Here is a 20,086-nt window from a genome sequence, read left to right as displayed (position 1 = left end):
GACTGTGCTCAAAATATCTTTCTCCACCAAAACTTAGAATTGCTTGCACCAGGTTTTCACCTGAAACTCCTGGAGCTAAAATCTCAGCACAGCTTCACAGTGTTTATTCTCCATAAGTGTTCGGTGATTGTGGCATTTCAGTGGCATATGGGTCTGTTTCCAGTGGGAATCCTGGGGTGAATCATGTTTGTGCATTATTAAGATCATAATTCAGCTTTATCAGAATCATGACTTCATGCTCAGAGGATAAGCCTTTATGTAAGAGACACTCAGCTTGCTTCCAGGAAAAGATTAATTGTACCCTGTTCAATATGCAGCTCAGACAACCAAAATATGCAACATCACAACTGAAATTAAATCAAATTAACCAACTTAGCTTTTTCCCTCAGTTGTTCAGTCTAATAAAATATTGGAACAGCCTGCCCAGGGAAGCTGTGGATTCACCATCCCTGGAAGTGTTCAAAAAATGTGTGGACCTTGTAGGGTTAGGGTGTAACAAGGATGGTGACAAAGCCACTATTAACATTATTGCCCTTTGAAAACTAGAGATACTGGGAGACTGTCCAGAGATAGGCCCAGCTCTCCAGAGGTTACATAAAAAAATACATTTAGAGATTCACCATTGACATAAATAAAATAAGACTGGCCCCAGAAACGGTGGCATGGTGTTTACAGCAGTTCCAATCAGAAGTTTATTTAATGGCACTGGCACACCAGGATGTCAGTGCTCCATCCCTTGAAGTGTTCAGGCCAAGCTGGATGGGGCTTCCAACAACCTGCTCTGGTAAAAGGTGTCCCTGCCAGTGGTAGGGGTGTTAGAATTGTCTGTAGGTCATCTTTAAAGTCCCTTCCAATCCAAGCCATTCTGGGGTTTTGTTAGTGGCTTAAGCCCATCAGCAGTTCATTTGGACTCTGCAGTGATCCGTACCCACGTGTGCTTTGGGAAGCAGGACGCTGACAGCTGACGTGGGTGTGGAACAGGGATTGTGCTGCTTCCATGTGCACACACCTCTGCTTGCACTTATTCAGTTTATGCAAACAAAGTTGATGTGCTCATAAAGACAAAAACAGCCAGATCTGCCAGACACAGGAGGGAGTGAGTGAGTGGTGCTTGTTCCAGGCTGTAAGCACCAGCAAGGGGAACAAAACTGAAAAGCAACTTGTCCTTGTCCTTGCTCTGCTTTCCCTGGCTTTGGAGTGCAACCAGACTCAATTAACATTTGACTTCTTATGAAACAAACTCTTCATACAAAACAAATTTATCACATGATAAGTATTGTCACTTGTGGACAATTGTATCGACAAAATAATTTGTTGAAGTTCAGCAGGTACTTCTGACTGTCACAAAGAGAAGGAGAAAGAAGTCAGCTCCGAGCTCGGGGGCTTGGTTCCACCCTTTACAAGAATCCCACCCCAGTGACAGGGACATCCTCCATGTGTAATGCTCTAGGTGTCCTTGCATTCCCAAGAGTATATCCAAGAAGCTGGGCAGGCACAGGTGCTGTTCTGCACATGGCAGCAGCTCAGCTGCAGTCCTTCGTTGCCGTGGGGCCGGCGGGGCTGGAGCGGTGCCGGGGTTCAGTGCAGCCCGCTTCACAAACCAAGAGTGGCCGCCTTGGCCTGCCCAGGGCAGCTCTGCAGAACAACAGGGCACGTTGTCAGCAAGACCAAATGAAAAGATACTTTATGCCTTGGTCAGGCCAGGCCAGTGGCAGTGCTGAGTGCCAGGGCTGGCGCTTTGCACAACAGGGGACTTACATAAGTGGGAGCACACAGACACTCAGGCATTTCTGCACCAGGGTTGCCACATTTCCTCATGCTGACTATCTCAGCAATGGTTTTACTTGCTGTGTCTTTACTTCAGCATCTCTTCAGATCACTGCCCATCTAAGTTGACGTAATCAGCCATTGAAGTCCTCACAATGAGCTGCAAGAGCAGTAGGAAAGCAGAGGTTCCTGCCTGGCAGGACTGGGCCATGTCCTCAGAGTGGTGCCCAGCGCTCGCTGGAGCCAGCACACAGCAGGGAGGAGACACTGAGGAGATAAAGCATTTGGGTCAAAGAACAGTGACTCAGCTGGAATTAACAGGACCCATTTGGGGATCTATTTTCCCACCCAGTGTTCCTTCTTCACGCTTCATGATCCTGTTCTTTCCCTCATATCCCGCTTTCTTGCTTATTTTGTGTTTTCCTGCTTGTCCTCCCCTGCTTGAAGCTCTGCCTCAATGCCCCTGCCTTCACTTCGTGTCTGTCATTCTGCTCCAGATCTTACAACACATGCAGGAACTAAGGCTGCATCCAAGTGGTTGTATCCAAGTGATACTCTCAGCATCTTGAGAACACACCAGCAGTGAGGCTGGAGGTGGCATCACTAAGTTTAGTGACGCACATCTATTTCCCCAATAAGTATTTTTTTCTCCCAGAGGATGTTAAAAAATGAAATTCGTGGCTTAAAGGAGAGGCCCAAGGCTGCCTTCCTGCAGGTCCACTCAGCTTGAGTCCCATTGTTTTGGGAGAGCAGGTGACAGCAGCATACGACCCCATGTTTTTCACAGTATCTTGTGCACATCTCTGACACTGCATATAATGTAATACAAACAGAATTACCAGGGATTAAGGTTTTGTTTCTGCTCCTACTAATAAATGCCAAAATCCCTATTGACTTTGCTGAAATAAAATCAGGCCTTAAGTGACCCACCAGTGACATTTGCAGGGATCTTCCCAAATGCTGAGGCACCTTTGGTACAATGCGCTCGCCATATGGGCGGCCTCCTTTCCACCTCCCTCAGCAGCTGCCAGAAGCTGCAGTGCTGACTGGAGTAATGGCAATAAAAATGGCCCCAACAGAGCCAGTGTTTATGACAGGAAAAACAAGGCTGGTTCCCAGGCCACTGACCTGGCATTTTGGGGCTGCATTGAGTCCTTCATGCTGACTGACACTGCCATGCACAGGAGCTGTTGCTGCAGCCCCCGATAAAAGGAAACATGCCAAGGGCTGGGGATGTGCACCTGAGCAACAGATCCACCTTCCTCTGCTTGAATCCACCTCTGAAAGCACTGAAACATGCAGCTATTGATCAATCCTGCCTAAAGTCTTACTACAGTCTCGGGGCAAGCAGGAGGAAATGTGTTACATCTCGGGCTAATTGTCAGTCTGTCTCTTTTTCACCCTACAACTTTTCCTTTCTTGCCATTTGCCTCTCTTTCCCTCATCAGATTTGTTCTTTCATCATCTTTCTAGATTGACAAGCACTTGAAAGTACACTAAACACTTTGAAAGCTGCTGTTTTTCAGATTTTATAAATTTCTCCCAGCTTAAGTTCCTAATGACAACTCTGCTCAGAGCACAGCTCATCAGGAACACTGATCTAGTGGAAATGGCCTGGTTTGAATTTGGAGCACAGTGCCTTCCTGAGATATCCTAACAAAGTCTGGCCAATGAGAGGAATTCCATTTTATTCCCAACTAACGCAATTTCCAAATGTTTAGGAGTGAGTTTAAAACTTTCTCCCTTCTGCAAATGCTATGAAATTAGTGAGAATTTTTTATTCTTTGCTATTTTAGTAGATAATTTTTTTTAATGGATTCTACATAGCTCAGACTGACTGGTATTGCAGGGCATTGATTATGTTTGGTTTCCAGTCAAGTTGCTTAGAACTTTTGGGAAGCACTCAGCATTTTATCATCCAGCCCTTCATTGTCTGCCAGTCTTTTTAAACTGTGAAATGTTTAAGGCCTGGACTCTTTCATTGTGTGTAACACAATAAGGCCCTAAATGAAGCTGTGCCCTGTGAGCACTCTAATATAAATGATAATTGCTGCATGGCTCTCCCAGCTATAACTACACAGTAATTCAGACACATCCCTACTTTCACTGATGGGGAATAGGAAGGATTGATCACAAAACAATCTGTCAAGTCATAACAGCACTGATGTTTTCCCAACTAGGAGTATGTACACAAATATGTACCCAGTTCTCACCTGCAGTGATTTAAAAAGTCAGCTGATTATTTTATTTGGGAGCAGCTAATTGCATAAAATTAAGTTTTACTTAGTTTTTTATTTTTAGTTTATTAATTACATGATTCCTGAAATCTCAGCCACATTTATCAATATGATCCAGCAGTGACTGCTGTTTTCTCTTTCCCAGACCTCAGCCACACTGATTATACTTCACAGCTCCTCGGGTCTACATTCCAAATAAGCACAAGGCAGTTAGTTGTGTGCCTTGATACTTATTTATCATTTTGTCACGAGAGTGAACAGCTATTTTAGACTGCAATATAGTAAATTTTCTGTTCTCTCTCCCTATTTTTTTTTTTCAATATAGAATCACAGAATAATGGAATGGTTTGGCTTGGAAGGAATCTTGAAGACCATCTAGTTCCAACCCCCTGCTATGGGTAGGGACACCTTCCACTAGACCAGGTAAGTCCATCCAACCTGGCCTTGAACAACTCCAGGGATGGTGCTCCACAGCTGCTTCAGGCAAACTGTTCCAGTGCCTCAGTAACCTTAGGGTAAAGAATTTCTTCCTAATATCTAATCAAAATCTACCCTCCTTCAGCTTAAGGCCACTCCTCCTTGTCCCATCACTACGTGCCCCTGCAGTTTGCTGCTACAATGATTAAACTGTATTCAATATTATAACCCTCAGTAACAGAACTGTCTAGATAAGGAGCAGTGCTCCAGCTGGGGATATTTTATAGTTAAATGTTGTCTGTGTGGGTCATTAGGCTATAAAGCTACACTGGTGACAGAGTCACTGTACTGTGACATGTGGCAAAAACAGGTAATAGAAGCCCACACCTGTTTTAATAACAGCTTTCACTCAAGAACTTGTAGAGATCTAAATATTTCCATAACACTACAAGCTTCCAAGAGATATGCTCAGTGTAGAACTTTTATCTTCCCTGCCTAAAAAACCAAAACAACAAAAACCAAAACAAACTAAAGACCACCCATCAAACCCAAACAATATCTTATCTGAAGTTGTTCTGCACAACTTAACTACTACCAAAAATTTTACCAATTCTGGGTATAAGTAGATGGCAAATAATCCCATGGAATTAGCCTTGTAAAAGTGGAGACATGCATTTGCTGCTCCTAACTTCATTTTGTAATTTACAAAGACAATATGTAAGCACTGACTGTCAACTGTCAGGCTTGATCTGATGATGATAACAGAGAACTTCACTATTTCTGAAGCTCTGGAAGAAATCACTAACCCAGCAGCACTCCCTTGTCAAAAGCATCACTGCAACTGACAGAGTAATCCACAAAAGACAGAAAACAGAAATTTGAATCATTATTTTACTCTATGCCAATACTTGCAAATGATAAAAGCACTCTGCCCAGCCTTTGACAATCTACTTTATTCCAGTAATGTCAGCTCAGATAAAACTCAACAGAGGAAACTGAAATATATACAGCATCCACTGGAGCATCCTTCTCTTTTTTTTTTTTTCCTTCCTTTTTTGTGTTGCAAAGTGTTCTCTGATAAAATATTGATACTGCAATATGTGAGCTAGCTGTGATAAACATGCAAGGCAGTGCATGCTGCTCCCAGCCCTACCCTGCTGGAAACAAGGCACTCACAAAAAAAAGATGTGTGCCTCAATACTCTGACCCTCTACTTCTGCTCTGGATCACAGAGATTCCCAAGGTAATGCCGAGGAAATTGTGGTAACACAGACATTTTTCTGCTTTAGAACAATCTGACCCCAAACTCTGTTGTTGTGTTAATCAGGATTATGGATGCTCAATGACTGTGATAATGTGGCAAAACTCACCTAAGGACCATATATAATTGCAATGCAACACAAGACAAATAATCCAAGTGTCATATTGATAACCAACAAGAATATCTCAGCACTACTTAAAAGAAAGATCTGGAGAATTCATCTCTTCTGTCCATCCAAGTATTGGCTCTTTCAACAGTTCTTCCAGAACTTGTCACTACAATTGGTAATTTTGACATCACTCTGTCTACAAGTGATAGAACAGAAAAATCTACCCAAACATTAATCTCCCTGTTTATGTGATCAGAATGTTTCTCCTGTGCTAGAAATTTATTAAAGATCTGGTTTTTGGAAAGCTGGGAAGAGCACAATCTGAAATGAAGTGGAGGTTTACATGAAGTCATGACCTACTTCACAGAAACAGCTTCTTTTAAGTGCTCTGGCTGGATGGCCAACATGGGCTCAAAAGCACCCTTGAAGGTCAGTGGTGATTTCCATGTAATCTGTGATTTATATTTTTTTTTTTTAATCAGAATTCAACTGTTCTTTAGTTTCTGATGATGAGTCACAAGTATTAGGTCAAGAAGAAAAATTTTAAAAAGTCTAAGAACCATGGCACTGCATCACTCTCCTTCAACAAAACAGCAGCAGTGGTGACACTGAGTCTGCACTGAGCAGAGGTGGTCAGGCCTTAGTTTAACACCTCCTCTCTAAAGATCATACTAGTAACAACTTGCATGTTTTCCAAGAGCCTTTTCCAATAGTGAGGGAGAAAAATTAATAGGCAGCTGCCTGTGATAACTCCTTCAATGTATGTAGAGTCAGATACACGAGTGGTGGTGCTCATTGCCAAGGGAAAATATCACCTTGAAGAATGAATTGTGCTCAGGTATTTTTTAAGCCCATGTAGCACAATTTGAAATTGCATTGTACAGCTTGGGTAATGGCTAGAGTGTTTCAGAGGCTTGGCACCTCCCTGGAATGCAATGGAAACAGCACTTCCAGGGGTTTTGTAATCATTCAGAAACATTTTTAACCACTTTTTACCCATAACTTCTGGACAGGAGCCCTTTGCAGCTGTGGCAGTGAGCAACATCACTGACCACAGCGTCAGGAATTTAGTGGAAATAGTTAAAACTTGCCACACATGTGCCTCAAGAGAAAGAAGAGAGCAGCAAGAGACCACACTTAGCTCAAGGCAGTCCTGCTCTGGCAGAAGGGAACAGATGAGAACTGCAAGCTCAAAACTGAGTTTCAGTCTGGACTGTCAGCTTCCGAGCTTCCCACCAGTCATAACAGCTGGTTCCCCACTAGCAAGAACTTTTTGTAACTTGATCCTCTACTTCTTTCCCTTCCCCAAGACAAGCCTCAAAAGATTATGGATCAAGTCCTGTGCTGTATGAAATAATTTTGTGCATACTTTGTGAATTGCGGTATGATACAGAAAATTAAGTCCATGTTATTAAAATTTTTGACACTATTTCTCCTATGGAATTATAACAGTCAAAGTATTTTCCTTTTGTGTATGTCTAAACATTCTCTTAGCATGGTGATGCCCATCTTTTGGTATTTCTTTCATACCCTTGCTTAATTCTAATGGAATCAAAAAGAAGCTACCTATTACTGCTGAACTCAAGTGATTCCTGAAAAGAAAAAAATCTGGGATGTAGCAAGGTGGGGGCAAAGATTTACCTTTCCAAAGGTAACATGTTGCAAGTGCTAAAAAGAGCATCATCTTCACATCAAATCAAGCAAGGTACAGGATCCAAGAAACAACGTGCCAAGAGGCAATTTCTCAGCAAGATGTTAGCATCAGAACACAAAGTGATGTGTCTGGAAGCAGAACTGCTGAGCTGCAAACAACCTGGGTGTGAGTCAGAGAATATTAGGACAGTGCCTGTCCACCAGGAATACAGACTTGATCACATGTGACTTGTGTCAACTCTGGAGACATCAAGAGCAGAACATAAAAGCAAGGCAACAGAGATATTTCTAAATGAGCCATTCAGCCTCTAAGCCAACGAATCTAGCAACAACTCAAGTTTCAGGAGGAAAAAAGTCAGCATTCTAGGTTTGTGTCCCACTGTTAGATCCTTCATTCATTTTTCTCAAGCAAAAGGTCACCAAAACTTAGTGTTTTAAATCATGAAAAGACACAATCAATCTCCTTTCAAACTAGCCCATAACTTTGAAACCAGAATCCAATTGCCTGTTCAGGCTCATTAGTGTCTTTGGATCCTAATGACCCACTCAGTTGCAGTAAATGAAAAACTAATCCTTGTTTTATGCCATTGGCCCAAAAGGATTAGCCAACTCTTGCTACCCCTGCAATCAGCCTTGCACTGGGGGGATTATGACCATCTAATACTGTAAGTCTACACATTCCAATCTGTTACAATATGTAGCACTTAAAGCTTATTTCATTGAAATACTTAAACGTATTAATGCTGTAGTGTAAGATTGTTTTCTTAGGATGCAGTGATTCACCTGCCCCTGCCCCCAAAGGCTGCATTTGCCCACATACAGGCAGAGATGCCCTGTTACTCCCAAAACAGAGTTTTAATTATGTTAATGGTCTTGAAATGAAAAATTAAAACTATTTTTTCCTTTGCATAGAGCCCAGACTGGGGATGAAATGATGTATAGGATTTCTATGGGCTTCAGTGCTGTAATTTAAGAGGTAGTTAGAAAGAAAGCCACTACTTACCTACAATGTTCTCTGATCTACTCTAACTCCAGGTTTGTACCACTTGTACCACTGCAGTTTTTCCAACTCAGAATTGTGAGCAACCAGAATCAGCAAGCAATCAGATGAGCCTACAAGGTCATGACATAAACTTTTTGTTTTCCTCAAAGTATTCCCACATTGCCATTGACAATTCAGTATAGTTAAGAGATAATTTTAACATTCTCAGATGCCCTATCCGTACAGTTTTCTGATGTAAAATATAAATAACTCTTGTGGTTTTATCACCTTAACTATTATACATAAAAGCACAACAAAATTTGTCCTGCAGAGTATTATGCTGGGCATATGCACTTAGAATTTATATTCTTGGACTGAAGTTACAGAAAATTCATAAATTGCTCTGAACATGAAACTTGATTTTTGAGTGAGAACATTTTGCTGAATGCTTTATTTCCTATTAAAAGTGGTGTCTGAAGGCATAAAACAGCAGTACATTAAAATAAATCTTATATTCCACAACCCCTGGAAGTCATTACAATAGTCTTTACCTCATGGTAAATTAATTTTTTAGTGTCAAACTTATACAGCAGTTGCTTATTTGTCAGCCAAATATCCCTAACTCTTTGTAGACATGCTTTACATTTACATATCAGTAAATTTAGATGTTATGTTACTTTAGAAATTGAAATAACTTTTTAATGGAAGACCACTGTGCAGGACAAGGCAGATGTGTAGAAATGCTCTCTATGTTATTTCTGATCAGAAAAAGACATTTCCATATAGCTGTTATTTCTGTGGGACAAATAAAACCAAGGCATCTGTGTCTTCCTCACCACTGCAGCAGATAACAGTGTAAATTTCATTACCAAACTTTTTAAAAGTTTTTTACACAGCAAATTCAAAATTTTATTTATTTGGGTATCATTATATTTCCTACAAGGCTGGTGACACAAAACATTTACTATTAATATTTATTTAACCTAATGGAGTGTGGCATATTAGCTTTTACAACCAAAATTTCAAGTGAAGTGGTTTTCTGTCAAAAGCTTCATTAAAAACCTGAGTGGAACAGTAAAGATATCAGGGCTCTAAATAAACATTTACCTTCTGGTTAGGATACTCTTGTAAGATTCAAAGTCCAATCGCTGCCCTGCTTATTTAAGAAGGATTTTTGCTGTTAGTACCTTTGGGCTTGGCTGTGAGCCTGAACTCTGTTTTACTCTGTGCAATCCAAGGAAGGTACAAGAAGGCAGCCCCATCTCCAAGGACTCACAGCACAAGTGCACGGTGTCACCATATTGTCACTTTGCTGACAGCTGCACAGCTTTTCAGGGATTACAGCTCCCAGCTGCTGCTGCTTCTGGAGGTTCCTGGGCTCCAGCTCAGTTGCAGTCACATGTGGGATGCCTGCAGTACCTGGTTTTTGCTCTCCAGCAGCCCTTGCTACACTGACAAGAGAATCTCCCTTCACTCAGCTTTCAGGCTAGAAATGGGTGTAATATGTAATTGGATGAGTGTGTAAAGGGCAAACCAAACTGACATTGGGCAGTGAGAGGTGTACCAGTGTCAGCAATCCATTAACACAACTGCTATTGATTTTATAGGCATGACCAGGGACCATTTCTAGGTGAATTTGACAGGTACCAATGAAAAAATCCCAGTGTGTGTTTATAAGCAGTTCATGGTCTTAGACCTCAGAAAAGTATCCCAGATGCTGAGAGGTTGCCTCTTCTGAAGTAGCTTTCTCTGCTTTGTTATTAATCAGCCTATCCAATTTGTGTCAGCAAACATCCAGCAAGACCTAGGATTGTGGTTTCTCCCACTTCAGCCTGCAGCCTTGACGTCTACCCTGTAACATCTTAGGCATGGGTAACAGAATTCATCAGGAAAGGTCTTTGGTTATGGGATAACTGAGCAAACAAAATTAAACTTTTGGCTTTCTAAATGATCTCAGAATATCTGTCAGCAGTGTACCATAAACACTGCTCCAAATAAAAGCTAGAGACTCAAACCTGACTCTGTCTTAGGTTTTTCATATTGACAGGTATGCAGGAGATTAGAAAAGCTGGGTCTCACTTCTCAGCAGGATTTCACTAAAACTTCCTTATTCACTTCCAGTTAAAAAAAAATATCAAATCTTCACAAATCTATAAGCATAAAATGAGTCCTGAGATATTTAGGAAATTGGCAGAAAAGAAACAGTGGCATAGATAATCAGGCTCTTGGTCATTAAGGGTTTTGGAGGGCAGAAGAGGGGAAGGGACTCTACTCCCCTTAGGACTTGGAAGGGAATGAAAGGGAAATGTTAAGTATTACAACTGTATCATTGTTCCACTTCAGATACTAAGAAATATCTACAAAACTTTAACATAATGTTAATGAAAATGTTTATTTCAAATATTTTATTAATCAGCTGTTATACATAGAATACTCAAGAGCATTGTCTTTAATTCAAAGTCAGCTTTAACTGCTACAACAGTCATTCTTACTAACACAAGTAATTTAATTTAAATCAGAAGCTTTCACAGACATTGACTTAACGATCTACCCTAAAATGATACTTGTTTGTGAGTGCCAATTTAGCAAGAGTTTAATAACAGTTCATGAACAAACACATTTCAAAGATAATGAAGAAAATCTCAAAACGTGTGGTTGATGAACACACATTGCAGCAATTGCATTAAGGTATTCTTACAATAAATGGAAGGAGAAGAAATGCGTTGTACTTTAACTCAAGAAACTGGAAACATTTGTCAAGGCTAAGTAGGAAAAAAAATTAAAAGGAAGTCAAAGGTATTCAAAAGAATGTAAATGGCTTTGTATTTTGTGTGGAAGAATGAAAACCTTTCGTAGAAGGAGACTGTGATGATCTCTGATCCTGTCCAAATGCAAATGAAAAACTAACATCATCTTTTCCATCTCCAAATGCATGAGAAGTTGATTCCGAGGGGAAGGGAAAGACAAATGCATCCTCATTTTCTGGTTTCCCAAAGAAGCTTCCTATGTGGAATACATATAATATTTGTTATTAGATTAAATCTGAGAGAATACTGCATTCAGCACATGCTTCTTTATTAACATATTGTGCCAATATCACCCTACTGTTGTGTGTTTATTGCTGCACCAGAGATGGTATTTCCAGGGGTTATTAGAATTGACATGGAATAAAGCGTGGAGCACTTGAATGGTTTAGAACAACAAAACACTTCTGCATGGTACCTTTTGCAACAGAGGTATTTGCAAACAGAATCTGCAAAAGTGTTTACTTAGAGAAAAATGTGATCAATCGTTGAAATAAGTGGACTTTGTCTTCTTTGTAAATCCTCTCATTTTGCTTTAAACACACCTAACACGATCCCTATTTCTTTATTTCTCATACCTTTTCTTTTCCATGATACATCAAACATTTGAAGCCCAACATACAGGGCAAGATGTAAGCTAAAGACAGTTAAAACACAAATGAGCACAATAAACCACTGAGCTACATTATCACAACTGAACATCCTTTCAGAGAAAAGAGCTCTGTTAAGCTGGATCATGAGCCTGTCAGTCATAGGAACACAAGCAGAAGAGTACATCTGAGTTTCAGACTTACCAATATCTTCATGTGGGGACAGAGAGTTCAGGTTTCCCACAGAATAATTTTCCTCTGTCTGAAATGTAAACAAATTTTTTATTTAACAAATGAGAAAGGCAAAAAGTAAACTTTAATGCTGATATGTATTTGCTTTAGTGAGAAAAGCACTGTCTCAGTGAATGTCAGCAGTCTTTACAAAATCTGGATTTAAAGGTATTTATCAGTCCCTATAGTTGCAAGGTAACTTCTTTGATCAAATGGGTTTTATGGTATTTGCATGCAGCTGCAAACACCCTTCCTCCATTCTTCTAGGGAAAAAGAAGACTGATAACAGTCCAAAAGCTGACCCGACTTACTGCTGGTTTTTTAAACTAAAAATATTAAAAATTATTCAAATCTGCGACATTTTATAAAATCACCAAGCAACAGCACAAATAATTCCTACTGAATAGGGCCTCATATTGGGAGAAAGAGTAGCAGGATAACCACTTGTCACTTTATAATGAGTTCTTAGATTTAAAATAGATACTGAAGTCCCTCAAAACTCTCATCTAACTTCAAAGAATCCCAGATCTGCTAGATCTGCTACAGCCTGGTAAATTCTTGGTTTCTGCTGCTGAGCAGGCACAACACAGTGTGGGCTCTGACAGCACAGGGTGACTAAAAACCCACCTCATTCCTAAACAATTCACAAACCACACACCAGTGTGTTCTCTCCTACACACAGTTCATGATATGAGATATCAACCACAGGTATCTTGCCAAACCCAGAATAAAATGGTGCTTTCGTTTCAAAATCTCTGCTTCAGCTCCCAGCCAGTAACCACAAGACTGAGCACACCCCCTGCAACAGGAGCTACCTGGGCTCAGATCCCTCATTTGCATAATGGATTTTGGATCCACAGTCCCCAGTGATACCTAAGCCCTGTCCTACGTACACATTTATCCTGGATCCATAATTATCTACCTCATAGCCCAGGAGAGGAAAATTAGTCTAGAGCACTGGAGTTAGGGAATCTGCAAAGAAAATGGAAGACCTGGATTCCACTCCCTGATCCATTTAGTTGCCTGCCTAGCTCCTCCATTTGAGTATAGCTAATCCATATTTGCTGTTCAGTAACCCTAACAGACTGTCCTTTCTTCCCTTCTCACTGTTCTTCACTTCATTAAGACAAAACCACACATGAGAAGCATGTGATTTGTGAAGTCTGCTAGAGAACTTGAATTTTGCACTGTAACACTGAACCAGGAGCCTTCTGGTGAACTGAGTCACTGTATATTTGCACATGATCCATATGAGAGAGATTCATTCTTGGTTAGAAGTCATCATAGAGGGATTGTCAGGAAAATTGTCAGGAAGGGAATTAAACATTTTCAAAGAACACCAAGCTTAAAAGTAACCAAGACATTTAAAAAATATTTGCTGCAAAGATAACCAATCTGAAAAACTTCATTCAGTGTCAATGCTGTTTTGTTTACACATTTTGCTTTGTGGAAATGTAATATTCACAATTAATCATTTTTACCTCATCAGATGAATTTTGTGCTCCAAACAGAGAAGAACCAAATAAATTAAAGCCAGGCGACTTCTGGGAGAAGTTCATGTGAGAAAAGAAAGCAGGAGATTTTGATGTTCCTTCCTCACAACCTAAATTTTGAATGCTGTAAATACAGAAAGATATAAACTATATTAAGTTTTTAAATTACGTAGATGGCTTTTTTTCCTTCTATTTTTTCCTGTTTCTCTTTTTTCACTTTTTTTACATCTCCATAGCTTCCATCAATAATTGTTTTTTTTATCACAGAACAGATAACACAATTCTTTATAGTAAAGGGAGGTGGTATTCTTACCAAATCCATGCCCTCTTAACAAAAAAATCAAAAAGCCTGTTAAAGATCTAAATCAGAGCGATAAATATTACTGCAGGAAAAGACAATGTGCCTCATATATTTCTAAGCAAAGTACTGATTATTCAAAACAGCTTCAACTGGAAATAATACTTTAAGAAAAAACACTTAATAAATACCAAGCATAACCCAGGAAAAAAATTCTGAAAATTTTCAGAAGAGTTTTCTAGAAAATTATTTCACTAGTATCTTTCAAAAAGAGCAGAAATACTTATACAGTAAGTGTGAATACAACTTTTTGCTCAGAATCAAAACAAAAGTTGAAATCATACGAGTCAAATATAAATGTTTTTGAGAAGTGTGGGTTTTTCCCCTTTAAGTCAGGTGTTTTAGGAGCTCTTAAGAAAGGTTCTGCACTGTCTTCTTCTGTGTCAGGATTATCTTCATTTGGCTTAAAGCCTGTGTGCACATCCTATTAAAAATAAATAAACAATGTTTGTAACATACAACATTTCCCAAAATATCATTAGTCCTTTTAACTATAAATATATGTTCTCTGTTACTTAACTAGGTTATTTAACTATAAATATGTTCTCAGGAGCCAGCACTGAGCCTGTTTATTTATAGTTCTGTGCAAGAAGTGAGTTTTAAATGAAGACTTTTTTCAAAACGTTTGATCAGCTCACATAAATGAAAATTTTATTAACCCATTGACACTTTACCAATTTCTGAGACTTGCTTCTTGCCAACTGAATCAAATATGTCAAAATACTTTGACTAATCTAAATAAACTTTTTATTTATTACATAAGAAATGCTTTTCTTACTTGAGGTATGAACGAACAGTCCATATGCTCATGTGCTTCTTCATCAACATGTTTGGCCTCCTGGCTTGCTGCACAAAAAAGACAGCACTGCCTGTATTATAACAGCATTTTAAACAGACACATAAAGATGACATTTTGGGAGAGAATCCTTGAGAAAAGTTCACTAGCTTGGCATTGCTAATGGTAAGGAAGTGTTCTGACTGTGGTTTTCTTAAGAACCCACTTTGTGGCTCTGTCCTAACAATTACCTCTTGTTCTGCCACTCGTTGCTGTCAAAGCATTACTCATGCTGCTGCTTGTGGTTTGGTGTGTTCTTCAAACCTGCCCATTGTTCCCTGAGAGTGCTGTGTTTGTCTACCCCAGCTATTACCCTCTGAGAGTGCTAATAGTCAATAGAAACCAGGTGGAAACAATATAAAAAGCACATCCATGTGACAGTGATGAAGTGTAGTTTAAAGAACTGGGCAAGAGTCAGGATGAGAAATGAGAAGAAACATTATCACACTTTCTGCTGTCAGAGTTTCTACTCCAAGCTTCAGACTGTGCTATGTCTCAGGCACTGTGGGTTATGTTTCTATGTTTCAGTGTTCTCTTTGTAAAAAAATCTAGGCTATAATCTTTTCCATTTATCTAAATTAGAAGTTCTATTAGAAAAACAAATACTTAAAGTGCAGCTCAATTCCTTGTAATTTCAAAAACTACAGATGTATTTGTAACTACCCTGACTTTTTTCTGTAAGCATTCTGCATGTTTTTCTCCAGTTAATTTTCATCTTTAATAAACTTGATCTGATTCTTCAAGGTACCTAAATTACTGGGTTTATTATATTTCTTTTCTTTGCATTTTCTCATGCCTTCTGGCTAGATGCTAAGACTGGATTTCATTTTACAATGGTAAGTGCAGACTAAATACCACACTACTGAGCAGTTAATTCTCTATTTGAATTAGGACTCTGACTCTCTGCCATACTCAAATTTTGAGCCAAACAATCAATGTGAAAAATAAATGCAAATTGTGGCCCTCTCAATGCCAGAATGAATATCTGGTCCCTAGAATATCATAGTTTATAACTATATGATCCAACCTTGTATAAAAAAAAAAAAAATGACAGTAGTACTTTACCCATTACTTCATTTTCACTCTCAAACTGTTGATTGGAAGTCAACTGCTTTGGAAGATCTGACAGTCTAAAACACAAAGTTTAATGTTTGTCTAAATGTGAATTATTTCCATAAACCCCAGCCTCAAGAATGAAAACTATTTTATTAATGAAAAGTTACCTGAATTTCTCTTGTTTTTTTATGCTTACTATTGATGGAACTTGGGTGATTTGTGGGCGATTAGTCCCTGCAGTGTCAATAATAATCTAAAAGACAGAAAAAACTCAAATGAGGTAGCAAGTGCAATTGTCACTTCAACAATATCACTCTGATTTCTCCTTAGACTGTGGAAATCCCTTCTTTTAACTGGAAATTAAGGATCAGACAATGTAAAAACTTTTTCTTTGTTTCACCTGCATTTTGACAGCATGGTACCCTGTATGTGCTAATTTTTTAATGAAGTCTTAGTCACAGCACTGATAACTAAATGTGATTAATTTCTGTAACACCAATAGTGCAATGCCATTTACAAACTTCATGCAGATTTATTGCTGCTCCAGCCTTGTTGCTTGTGCTTGGGAGCACAGAAAGAGCTGGGGCCAGGCCTGGCTCTGCCTCTGAGCATCCACATCAGTCTCAACCAGCACAGGTCTCATGTGAGGATTCAAAGACTGCAGAAAACATGAAAATACTCCCACCTCAGAGGCTTTCATCAGAGCAGAAGCAATCACTCTTCTATGTAGCATATATTTGTGCCTTATGGGCAGGGCGAGGAATCTATGCCTCAGCATCAAGTAACACATTATTTTACAGGGAGTGTCTAGTTCTTGTTTATTTTTAATTAAGAAATGTATTAAACTGAATTCTATTCAGGGTAGGGGACAAAAGAGCTGGTTCTGCAGAATCTGCCTGCCATTCAACTCCTGCAGTGTACAGTACACCTTTACTGAAGCATAGCAATCTTCTTTCTTCCAACCTTTGTATTTTTCCTCAGACTCCATCTTCTTTTCCTTGTTGCCATCACCCTTTCTTAAAGTTCTCTTAACCTTGACTTACTGCTTCCTACAATTGTCTAAGTGCAATTCTAGGTCCCAGACTCCCAGCCTCATCTCTAGATTACCCTGGCAACAGCCCTTCCATCATTCTCATCATGTCCAACCCCCTAAGCCAGTCACGAATCAGAGTTGCTTGAAATTTCTTCTGGTCTTGTCCCACTCAGTCCTGTCACTGTCCTTCATCTTGTCTTGTGATGAAGGCTTTGTCTTCCACACAGGCACCACTCTAAACTATTTAGTGATTCACTCACCTCAATCTTCATTTCCCTTGTAATCCTTAAGAAAATCTCAACTGGTTATGCTAACTTTTTTTACCTGATTTTTTATTGTCCATTAAATCTTGATTTTAAATAGATCCAATGAGCTGTCCCTTAGAAAGATGGTTTAGAGACAGAAACTTGCCCAAGTTCCTGCGCAGCAAACACAGTTACAAACTCTTCTACCCCTTATGGCCTTACCTCCTCTGATTTCTCCATTTGATACTTTAACAATCTATTGCTCCTATGAATGGTCTCACATTCATAGGAATCACCATGAAACTATTGGTGATTTTCACAACTTTGCAAGTTGTACCTCCAGCTTTCTTCTGGATTAGTTTATTTTATTTGAATAAAAAATATTGTATCTGAATAAAGCTACAATTCACTCCACCATTTCAAAAATGTCATAGTAAATATATTCTTATGGGAGAGATATAGAAAATAGAGTTGTAGGCTCCTGCAGTGCACCAAGGAGTGCTGTTCATGGTTTTATTCCTGTCAGCCCAGATTTCTGTTTCTAGTCAAGCCTCACAATGGAGCTGTTAGCTGTGGGCTGTCCTGTACACTCAGTCCTTTATGAAACCCTTCATTATGGAGTAGATGACTCATGATTCATCAGTAACAGAAGATTCTGATTCTCCTTTGGAATTCCAAATATTTGCTACATACAGAATCTACAGAGGTGATTTTAAATCTCTGTTATAAAAAAGGAATTGGTAAGATGGTCCACCTCGATTTTGGCTTTAGAATGCACTTTGTAAGAACATAGATATTTTTAGAATGGAAAGGTACCAAAGAAAGATTTTTTTTCTGTGATTACCAAGCAAATGCAGATTATCATGATTATCAATTTACAGTGCTAACAGGTTTTATGTAAGATACAATACCATCAAGTGTATTTTAAGTGTTTTAAATTTAAACAACCACATAAAACAGACTATATAACTTCTTATTTTTACCAGTGGGAGAGCAACACACCTGTGATAAATTTTCTGCAAGACTGGAGGAACTGCTGGTGGCCACTGAAAGTTCCGCTGCTTTCTCTTTTTCTCTTCTCCCTAAATTTACAAATATTACATAATATTGTCAATAAGATGAAGTATCCAAAGCAAGGCACTGTTAAACAGAATTTGGGAACAAACCTTATAAATTTTCCTTTTAATAGAGAGCAAAAAGAAACTCATCACAAAGTATGAAAGTATCAAATGAATAATAGTTGTTTAATATTTACTGTACTTACATTACTATTTAATGCAAACAGTATAAAGGTATTTTAGATTTGAGATCAAATTGTTTTCAGATGCTTCTGACAGCACACAATGTGTGTATCTGTCATGTTACTTTACTCATTGCACAGATAAGGGAGAAATCAGACACACAAGATTTCCAGAACATAAAAAAAGGTAAGCACCCAACTTCCATTGACAGCCTGGCTTCAACTATAAGTAGTTCAGCAGTTCACTAGATTTGTTATCATCACTTTGCCATTCTTTTGCACAAAAACAACCCAAAATGCTCACTAAAGTCATTGAACACACTGCACCTGTTTCTGGTCTTTGCTTTGAGGATCTAAAACTCTGCACAGACTGGACAAATTTCCAAGGAATGCGTGGGACATGCAATGTTTTATAGAGATGATGTTTCTCCTTTGGCAAGGATGGATGTTCACTCTCTTCAAACACCCTAAACAAATTTAAATTAAAAAGAAAAATTAATCATTGCAAAAGAAAAGAAATTATAAAATATAACTGCTTCAAATAAGTGGAATTCTCAAGGAGATTGGATGTTGTCAACCAGTAGCTGATAAAAATGAGGTTTTCTTTAAATAATATCAGAGAGAGAATATCTCTGAAAAAGAAGCCATAAAAGGAGTAATAAGCTAATCATAAGGACGTTGTTGGCTTAAATTTGTCAGTACCAAAGAAAAGTATTAGTATTGTGGAGTTTTACACTTTAATCAAAGTGCCTCATTATTGTAGTTCTGAAATCACATTTTCACATTTAAAACAACTTTTTCTGTCTCTGAGATTGTCTGGAATACTCACACTACACATACACAAAAGAGAAAACTGCAGCAAGTGTTTTCACTTGTGGGGTAATTATCTGTGTAGGGTAAATAGCCTTTACAGCACAGAAAGACAAAGGTTAGCAGAACAATGAAGAGTAAAGTGGCTGTTTGGCACAGGAACATTTACTATTTTTTAGAATAATGAGTTCTATTTTATTTTCTCTCTGGCATTCCTGCTTAGTGCCTCTGTGCTTCTAGCTACAACATCTGGTTTCTAGTTGACTGAACAATGCTGTTCGGAACAAATGAAGATCTGAGTCAATCTTTTTGTTCTTCTTGGAATTCTCCATAAACAGAAATAAGATAAAATATAGGATACACTTGATAAGATAGTGTGGCGTAAAATTAGCAACACTAATTAAAAAACACCACTGAGAAGTACTGGCTAAATGTAAGGACCTGACACATTAAATTCATATGCATACATGTGAACTGTGTGAACTGTGCTCTCATAAAACCCTGAAAGCACCTCAGCCAAGTGTCTCTGATGAAAAGGACATTATTTTATCTCTATTTTCTCTTGCAGTTACATTTATACCTGGTGCTGTGCTGGACTGAGACTGAACAAAGTGTACAAAACATCTACCACCTAAAAAACTGAAAACCAAAGTAAATCTTTCAGTTACATCAGTTCTAGATAAACCTGTGTTAAGAATGAATACTACAGAAAACAAGATGTGTGTGGCTGGTGTATCTGTAAATTCAGATGCAGGGAGTCAAAAGCAAGGAGAAATCAAAACAGAGATAAACACAGAACTCTGGCTTGAAACTGTTTCACTTTGTTCCAAATGGCTCATTTTACCACAATCATCATTCAAATATCAGTTTAAAAAGGCTACTGTGGCTGAGGTCATCAGTTAGGCTGCCATAAATATGGGGAGTTTGTGGTTTGAGGTTTTTTTTTGCTTGGTTTGGGTTTTTTT

At 38.8% G+C, this 20,086-nt stretch overlaps 1 protein-coding gene across 2 annotated transcripts in view; it reads right to left on the bottom strand.

Moving 5' to 3' along the window:
* Positions 1–10,799: 10,799 nt before the first annotated feature.
* C5H14orf39 (chromosome 5 C14orf39 homolog) overlaps positions 10,800–20,086 on the bottom strand; it is a 31,021-nt gene continuing 21,734 nt past the window's right edge. For both annotated transcript variants that reach the window (XM_085580933.1, XM_077783761.2), the window contains exons 10-18: positions 18,639–18,778; positions 18,074–18,153; positions 15,961–16,046; positions 15,803–15,867; positions 14,681–14,748; positions 14,187–14,326; positions 13,533–13,668; positions 12,025–12,082; positions 10,800–11,429 (exon numbers count right to left, since the gene is read on the bottom strand). In XM_085580933.1, the coding sequence (XP_085437059.1) occupies positions 11,227–11,429; positions 12,025–12,082; positions 13,533–13,668; positions 14,187–14,326; positions 14,681–14,748; positions 15,803–15,867; positions 15,961–16,046; positions 18,074–18,153; positions 18,639–18,778 (976 nt within the window). In that variant the 3' untranslated portion in view covers positions 10,800–11,226. The remainder of the gene's footprint in view (positions 11,430–12,024; positions 12,083–13,532; positions 13,669–14,186; positions 14,327–14,680; positions 14,749–15,802; positions 15,868–15,960; positions 16,047–18,073; positions 18,154–18,638; positions 18,779–20,086) is intronic.

The sequence above is a fragment of the Lonchura striata genome, chromosome 5 (genome assembly GCF_050655825.1).
Source record: "Lonchura striata isolate lonStrDom1 chromosome 5, ASM5065582v1, whole genome shotgun sequence".
NCBI lineage: Eukaryota > Metazoa > Chordata > Aves > Passeriformes > Estrildidae > Lonchura > Lonchura striata.
Note: the sequence above shows the minus strand (reverse complement) of the source record. Positions and strands in the feature narration are given on the sequence as shown.